Source organism: Marmota marmota, unplaced genomic scaffold, assembly GCF_001458135.2.
Source record: "Marmota marmota marmota unplaced genomic scaffold, marMar, whole genome shotgun sequence".
Taxonomy (NCBI): domain Eukaryota; kingdom Metazoa; phylum Chordata; class Mammalia; order Rodentia; family Sciuridae; genus Marmota; species Marmota marmota.
In genome coordinates this window covers 45,920,892-45,929,980 of record NW_026000016.1, presented here as the reverse complement: position 1 = coordinate 45,929,980, position 9,089 = coordinate 45,920,892, and the positions used below count along the sequence as shown (strand labels likewise).

Here is a 9,089-nt window from a genome sequence, read left to right as displayed (position 1 = left end):
AAATAGTTTGTCAAAGGAGGTCAGTGGGGCAACAGAGTCTGCAAGTTCAGCGGTTGGGCTTGCTCAAGGTCGTTACAAAAACAGGATGTGCAATACAGGAAGGGAACAGAAACTGGTCAAGTCAACAACCTTATCTGATTTCCGAGAACAGAAGGAACTATAACCCCCACTTCATTTAAATCCTCCAATAGGGATCCTGTAACCATGCATCTCGCTTCTGTATCCACGCTTCTGCTTGTAAGCTCTATATAAACCCCCCAGGATAAGCCAGAGGCGCGCGAGTCTCATAGAGCTTGTCGCCCCGGGTACCTGTGCACTCGAATAAACCTCTTGCTGTTTGCATCCGAACTTAGTGGTCTCGCTGGTCCTTTGGGTACGGGTCTCTTCAGACGGAAGGCACTCTGAGAGGGTCTTTCACTGAATATCACTGTACTTTCTGGGTTCTCTTCTCTGTTAATTTCCTATCACTGCTATAACATGTCACCACAATCTTGGTGGGTTAAAACAACAAAACTTATTATTTTGCTGTCTGGAAGTCAGAATTCTAGAAGCAGTTTCGCTGGCTAAAGTCAGATTGCTGGCTCCTTCTGGAGGCTCTGAAGAGAGAATCTGTGTTCCACTTGCCTGTTTCAGCTTCAAGAGGCCATCTGCATTCCTTGGCTCACTGCCCCTTCCTCAAACCACTCCAATCTTTTGCCTACTTTCACTACTTCTGATTCTGCTCTCTTGCCTTCCTCCTATATAGACTGTTGTGATTAATTGGACTCACCTAGGTAATCCAGGACAATCTCCTCATCTCAACATCCTTATTTTAATCACACCTGCAACATTCTTTGCCATGTAAGGTAAAACACCCAGAGCTTCTGTGCATTAGGACAAGGGCATATTTGGGGGCACACTCATTAGCCCTACCACATCCTCCAATGGCTTTAACTTGAATTTCTATATCTTCTTCCTACCACCAAATAGTGTTTCCTACTTTTCTCTTTTTATTTTCTCTATACTCAATGCTTCAACTCTCACCTCTGTCTCAAATATGAGAAAATCAAAGTCTAGACAGAACAGTGTCTTGCCTTGATTCACATAAAGGCCAAAAGGGTATTTCTACTTGGATGTCTTCAGAGCACCTCAATTCAGTAATGGACTGAATCCTATTTCAATCTGAACAATACAATTCTTTCAAACTCACAGGCTACAACTGTATTACTCTTTTTGTCATGTTCATTCATCTCTGTCCTTCCATTCATTTTGAAACCCAACTGCAGCTTCACAGTCTTAAAATTTTGCTTTGGTTGGGTTACGTCCCTGTTCAAACCCAAAAGTTCTCTACCAAGAAATCCATCAAGCCTTCTGAGCCAATGTTTGAAGTTCAAAGTCCCCGATGATGTCATCACCACTCTCATCTCAGACCTTCCAAAAATATCCATTAGGATTTCCCAGTGTCCTCAGCCTATACACCATACTCCTTCCTATTTCTTTTCCCACATTGATTTACTGTCCTATACTACCTTCCTTAGTTCCTCTAGTTATGGGCACATCCTTGCCTATGTATCACAGAATCAGCAATTTGAGTACTGAAGATTTTTGTCTGTCTCCAAGTCGGATCATAAATTTCTTGAGAGTAGAAATTCTATCATATATACTTTAGCACAGACTAACAACCTACCTTGAGGCATTCAATAGAAGCTGTATATGAAGAATCAAATAAAATTTCTAACAAGAAAAATATATAGCTAGGCACAGTGGTGCATGTCTGTTATTCCAGCAGCATAGGAGGCTGAGGCAGGAGAATTGCAAGTTCAAGACTAGCCTCAGCAACTTAGTAAGACCCTAAGCAATACAGCAAGACCCTGTCTCAAAATAAAAAATAAAAAGATATGGGAATGTTTCTCAGTGGTTAAGCACACCTGGGTTCAATCCTTGGTACCAAAAACAAATAAAGGAGAAGAAGAAGAAAAGAGAAATACATTATAGCACATAAAACTATTTTTAAAAATACTTGCAAAGCATATTTAATATGGGAAAATGACTACAAAAAATTAAGTGAAAAAAATTAGATAAAGTGTTTGTTTTCAACTTTATAAACATATTCATTTATATACGTATGTATACTTAATATAATGAACATTCAAGAAAAACACCTAAAAGGAATATAATAAAATGTTACTGGTATTTATCTCTAAGCAGCCTGATTTTGATTCACTCTAAATTTTTTCTTTATACTTTCATTTTCTACATTTGTTTTTTTTTTTAAACAATGAAAGACCATATAGTCTAGTAAGAGGGAGTATAAATATAATATCAAAAGCATGGACTAACATTATAGCCAAACCACTTGGACTTAAATAAATTCTAGCTCTGCCACTTATAATCTTGGTGGCCTTGGGCAGTGTCTGTTTCTCCAACTCTATAAAATCCAGACAATAACATAAGTACCTATCTCATGAGTTGTTCTGAGTATTACATGTGAGTTAATAAATTAAAACCTTAGAATAGACTCTGGCTCAGAATAAATCCTACAGTATATAAGTAGGAGCTACCAATACTACTATTTCTGCTACTACTATTATTGCCAGCATCATTACTAAACGATTAAAAAACATATGACTATTAAAACGGCTTTTACAAAATGGTCAATATTGAATGCAGGCAAGGATGTGTTACGGACTGAATATTTGTATCTCCTCCTAATTCATTTGTTGAAATCCTAAACAATGGTATTAGGAGGTAGGGCCTGTGGGAGGTAATTAGGTCGTGAGGGTAGAACCCTAATCCATGAGATTAGTATTTTATAAGAGGACACACAAGAATCTGAACTCACTCTCTCTGCTCTCTACCATATAAGAATGGAGTAAGAAGACATCTATCTGCAAACCACGAAAGAAGAACTTCACCAAGAAGTCTGCTGGCATCCTGATCTCAAGATTCTCAACCTCCAAAACTGGGAGAAATGAAAGTCTGTGTTTAAGGCCCACGTGTTTTGGTACCTTGTTATAGCAGCACATGCTGACTAAGACAGAATGCAAAGCCAATAGAATTCGTACATTGCTGTTTAGAATGCAATGGTAAAGCTACTTTGGAATATTGTTTGGCAATTTCTTAAAAACTTAAACATTCATTACCACATGATTGAGTTATCTCACTCCTAGGGGTCTAACAAAATGAAATTTTTAAAAAATGTTCACACAAAAACATATGGAAATGTTTGTAATAGCTCAATTTATTATTTCCAAAATCTGGAAATAAATCAAATATCTTCAACCATGAATAGATAAACAAACTGTGTACACCCATATGGTAGAATATCACTCAACAGCAAAGACCAACTATCTATTGTTAACAACACAGATGAGTCTCAATGCAACACAGCAAAGGAAAGCAGACAGATTCAAATTCGATCTACAAGGCATTGTGATGACAAGGGTAGAAAATTTTTGAATGGCTGCCATGGGTTTGGGTAGGAGATGGGGTTGGCTACAGAGGAGCACAAAGAAATTGTGAGAGTAATGGTAAAGTTATACATCTTGTATAGTAGAAGTTACAAACTCATGAAACTCATAATAAAAAGGGTGAACTTTACCACATATAAAGTATATCTTAATTTTAAAAATTTTTAAATGAAAATAAATAATGACAATTTTAAGTTACCAACAAGACCTGTCCAACCCCTTACCTTCAGCAGAATTATGCTTACTCTACATACATGGACAGCTGCCTATTTCAAAACACAAAGAATATTCTAAAAACTCAAATTGCAATATATAGTTACTTGACAGGACTTTAAGAATGGGGAAGAAAACTTTACCTAGGGAACACATGAATTTCATTTGCAACTGTACTTAAAAAAAAAATCCAGGAGAACCTAATATCTAAATCTTGCTTTGAAGTCTATTATGACATGGGAACTTGAACTAATACACAGCAAGGGGCCAGGGGCGCAACACAGTCTGATGCATCGTATCAACCAATCTGAAGAGGTAAGCTACTACAATAACTGATGATGAATAACTGTTGTAGATGCACAATAATGAAGGAGCCAAGAGGATTTTCTGAATCCCATATTGCCATGGGTCCTGACACTAAGCAAAATAAATCAATACTCAGGGTAAGGCAAAAGTCACTTTACAGATAAAATTATAAGAATAAATAATGAGTTAGGAATAAAAGAGAAAGGAATAGAAGACAAATTTCATTTTTACACAAGTTAACATACATAGCATACTATTTGACATTGAACTCAGCACACTGTCATCTTCATCTTCTGTCTCATTCTGAATATAAATGGCTCTGTCTATTCTCCTCTCTTCATCTGCTTCTAGCTCTACCTCTCTTCCAGAGAAATATGTAATTTAACCTCCCTGAGACTACAAGGTCAGATTGAGGTAGCTCTAAATGAGAGAGGCTACTATGAATTGAATTCCAGCCTGGAGTGACCCTGCAGGTCAAAACTTGGACCCTGAGACCACTACAAAGCCAATGTTAATTTCTAAGTATAGAATCATTCTAACCTCCGTGGTATCCCTCTAAACGAAGACTGGTCAGACTGGGCTGGTGACAAGATCTATGTGAACTGACATCAGAATCCCTCACCACACCCAGCACAGATAAAAGTGCCAATCTAATATATGCTGAAAGAATAAGCAGGCAATCATTTTAATGAATTTAAGAAAATCTCCTTTCTGAAAACAAGCACTTGCCTTTTACAACAACCCAATGATTTGGTAGATATAATTCCTAAAAGTCTCTGTGTAGGCCTAGAGCACCCAAGACTTTAACGCTAAGATATCAAGATATCAACCTTACTAAATAAATAAAATTTTAAAGTACCAGTTCACATGAAATTATCAGCATATACTTTTCTTCTTTGTAATGTGTTTACACAAATAAAATGGATATTTCTTTGTGAGGGAAAATAAGTGTTTTCAAGGTATATACAATCAGATTAATACCTATCAAACATACCAAATCTTAATTTATTTATTCCCCAAAATGTAGTTAGTCTTCCTCAGTTTCCAACACTTTCTTCAGAGTTGGTCTAACCTTTGAGATAGTTCTTATCCCCACCTATTTCAAGTATTATTAATAGGCCTCCTGGACCTTGTTATCTTTGACTCAAGCACCTCGTGGTCTCAGCAAAGGCTGCCAAGAAAGAAAGGTCTTTTAAGTCAAAAGTAGCATCACAGCTGCAGTAAGAGCAAATTGTCTACTGTTTCCTTGTAGAAAAGGAGAAAAATCATCCCCCAATATTACATGGGGGTTTCTTCCAAGATGACAATTCACAGTTGGTCAAGTGACCATGGCCAAAACAAAGGAAAGAAAGGAATCAATTATCCAGATAATGCACACCATGTTTATATAACAGGCAGATATTTTAACTAAATAATTCAGACGTTTTTTACTACTCACTCTCAATGTTGCAGAGGTGAATCAGTAGTAAGGTAGGCGGCTCAGACTGGCAGCTCCACTCTTTGTTTTTGGGGTTTTTTTAGTTATAGTTGGACACAATACCTTTATTTTGTTTATTTATTTTTATGTGGTGCTGAGGTTCAAACTCAGGGCCTCCCACATGCTAGGCGAGCGCTCTACCGCTGAGCCACAACTCCAGCCTCCCTGCCCCCCACAGCTCCATTCTTATGTTCTGAAAATCATCTTTTATGTACTTTAAAAGTTCTTCAGATTATGGAAAAACATATTGCAACTCTTTGTAAAATGATTTGTCAAAATTTCCAAGCTAATGGAGGCTTGTCTTGATTCAAAAAGATGGTTTTTCAACAGAAGATTGCTTTGACCTTAAATCTTTGAGTATACTAATTTTTAGCTGAATTCATCTGGTATTGAATATACGTATTCAGTTCAACTCACTACCAGTCCTGCAGATGTGAAGAAATGTCTATAATGCATTTGCAGATAGTTAAAAAGAAAAATCCTACAGTTGTCATCCCTTTCCTCTTCTATTTCAATAAATTACTGCTGGGTGCAGTGGTACACACCTGTAATCCAGTGACTCGGGACTCTGAGGCAGGACAACCACAAGTTCAAGGCCAGCCTGGGTAACTTAGCAAGACCCTGTCTCAAAATAAAAAATAAAAAGGGCTGGGGGTTCAGGTCAGTGGCAGTATACCCCTGGATTCAGTCCTTGGTACTGCATGAAGGGGCTGGGAGTGGGGGCGTGGAGATTGATTAAATGTGAAACGCATACCGAGAAGTTGCACTTCACAGTTGGTAGTGGTAATGAAAGAGAGAAGGAAAGGCACCAAGGTACTCAGTCTCAGTAGAAGGGCTCAGAAAAATCTGAAATGGTAAGATCTACCATGAGTGACCTCAAAGAAAATGCTTTACTCAGAATGATATTAAAATGAGTATAGGAAGAACCAGACTTAGCTAGCTAGCACAATCACTTTAAAAGAAACAGATTACTGAGTTACACTAAAACGAAGGGTGGTTCAATAGAAAGGTGGTTCAAAAAAGGATTAGAAAGCCAGATTTCATTTTTCTATCCTCTAGAACCCATAAAATTATTTCCAGAATCCAGATCTCAATCTCCTTCACATCACGGATACATTCGAAAAATAAGAATTAACCTTTCCAAAATTAACCTCAGAAATTTGAAGTTTAAAATTTAACTTAGGATCTATCTTATTTTATACCCAGTGCCTTATTCAGTGGTATATAGAGCTCTGCAATTTAAACCTGAAAAATCCATACCTGCAAGCAATTTTCTCTTTTCTAACTTGCACTAGTAACAATTTTTCTGGACTTCAATTTCCTTATCTGGAAAATGGGACTAACAACTTACTTGCCACATCTAATTCAGAGAGTCTCTACTGAGGTTCACATGAGGTTGGCCTTATGAAATCATTTAAACCTCAAAGCAATATACAAATATTGGCTGCTGAGGTGCACCACTGTTGGAGGCAGAAAAAAAATGGATTAAAAATAGGATGATAATTACCTTAAAGAGAAGGGCTTCAAAAACAGCAAGGAGCAATTTTAAGCCATTGGCCATATGTATTTAGGGAAGTGGTTTGACATAAAGCCTTGTTTTCTGGTTTGTTTTTGCATTTTTTTTAAGTACTAGAGATTAAACCCAAGGCCTCACACATGCTAGGCAAACATTTTACCACTGAGCTATATCCCCTGCCCTTTTTATTTTATTTTGAGACAGGTTTCCACTAAAGTTGGCTGCCCTCTGACTTATGGTTCTCCTGCCTCAGCCTCCAGAATGGCTGGGATTACAGGAGTGCACCACCATGCCCAGCTTGAATTATTATTTAGAAGTGGATTCTCATGCAAACACATTCACTTTGCACAGACAGCAAGAGAAAAATAAGGAAGATTAAGAGTGGGTGTCCAGCTCTCAGTCACCAAAATAACTGATAAAGTTCACTTGGGGAAAGAGGGTGGAGTTAGTTATAACAGCAGGTATATAGAGAATATTGTTGCATAAGTGAGAGAAACAAAAGTGTAGAACTGTCAGGTCATCTACAATCATAAAAATACACACACACACACACACACACACACACACACGTTTCTAGAGGCTTTAGGAAAAAAATCGAAAGTCTATTTTATAAGTATCAAACAGAAGGGCTTCCTTAGCTTAGTTCTCCACATGAAACCTGAGGGAAGTAGCATTGCTGGGAAGAAAATATGACACCCATAACAAAGAGGTCAAGGGTGTTCTAGGAGCTATAGCCTGGAGAAGATACAAACTGTTTTTTAAGCACTGCAAATCAGCCAAACAAGGTGTGGTTTCAGAAGATCTGCTTGCCTTAACCCAGTCTAAGAATTTACTCTTTAAGGGACCTAGGATATTGGATAATGGGGCCACACAAACACAAAACTGAATTATCTGCAAGAGCATCACACAATGATACTAACTATGCATATAAGTGACACTGTTTGTGGGCACATCAACAAGATAGAAGGGAAGACGACTAATCTATAGGGATAACACCATGGACCAAATCACCAGTAACCATGACAACCCAAGTTGGAGGGAGGGAAATACAAACACTGACCAAACATCAGGGTGACAAAATTCCTTCAGGTAGGGACCCTGAGGTAGGAAAAAGACTTGATTAGTGGAGGAAGGTGACCAATAATGAAAGTGAGTTGGCCAGAGAGGCAGTGTCCATACAGGAGGTCTCGGAGGTGACACTAATACTCTCCACGAGGCGAATCACAGAGCTAAGGGCTCGTCCGTAGGAGACTGGACGCCTATATGACCGAAAAGGGAGTTACCTGGTGCAGGGCTGTCAAGCCGTCCACGTTGACGGTGTTGATGTCCGCACCTCTCGTCAGAAGCTTTTTCACCTCGTCCGTGTCCCCGCTAGAGCAGGCAGCCAGAAACACAGCGCCGTCTTCGAAGCGGACCTTGGGGCTCCGGTGCCTAGTCTGTGGCTGCCGCCCCGTGCTTCGTCGCTCCGCCGGCTCCTGCTCTGTCAGCGAGCCCCGCCAGCGCCGCAGCTGCTCAGCCCGCCGCATTCGCGCCGACTCTGCCCGCTTCCCGCCCAGGTGCTCCAGCTCCGCCATGGCTCCGGCCTGGACAGGTGCTGCCGAAACTACCACCACTAGCCTGTTGGTGCAGCTTGGGTTGCCGCTGCCGCCTCCCTCAGAGCGCTTCAGCCGGGAGCAGAAGGCGGAGACCACAGCACCGCCATCTTTACTCCTCCCGCCACTAGCACCGCCCGCGCGCTCGCTCGGCTTCAACACGCAGGCGCTGCCCTGGCCTCGGGTCATCACGGGAGTTGTAGTAGGAGACGTGCCCTGAGGGCACCCCTTCCCCGAAGGGGAACTACATATCCCTGGATGCATCAGAAATAAAAGCGAGGACCGGCTGTTTCCCTTCTTCGCCAGGGGACCCAGCGAGGTCACCTTTGCCCTAAAGCTGGAATCGTTTCCCCGACGTGCGTCAGCGTCTCCCTCTAGGCATTTTGGGAGTCGTAGTTTATTCTTGTTATGACTACTAACTAATCTTACTTTGGGAGTGGAATAAATTACACAATAAGTGCAATAAATACTCCCTGAAAGATTTGATTCCATGTTCAGGTTCTAAATCTAGAGTTTTATTAACATGTACTAATCAC

At 39.9% G+C, this 9,089-nt stretch overlaps 1 protein-coding gene across 10 annotated transcripts in view; it reads right to left on the bottom strand.

Annotated features, from left to right (window-relative positions):
- The window catches only part of Ppp1r12b (protein phosphatase 1 regulatory subunit 12B), a 212,292-nt gene extending 203,593 nt beyond the window's left edge, over nt 1–8,699 (bottom strand). For 4 of the 10 annotated variants that reach the window (XR_007349870.1, XM_048809695.1, XM_048809698.1 and 1 more), the window contains exon 1: nt 8,245–8,697. Coding sequence is in view for 8 of the 10 variants with exons in the window: in XM_048809695.1 (XP_048665652.1) it covers nt 8,245–8,535 (291 nt within the window). In the remaining 2 variants the exon portion in view is untranslated. Of the gene's footprint in view, nt 1–8,244 lie in introns of all 10 variants that reach the window. The other 6 variants (XR_007349871.1, XM_015483844.2, XM_048809697.1 and 3 more) reach the window with 4 other exon arrangements.
- Between the last annotated feature and the right edge of the window lie 390 nt (nt 8,700–9,089).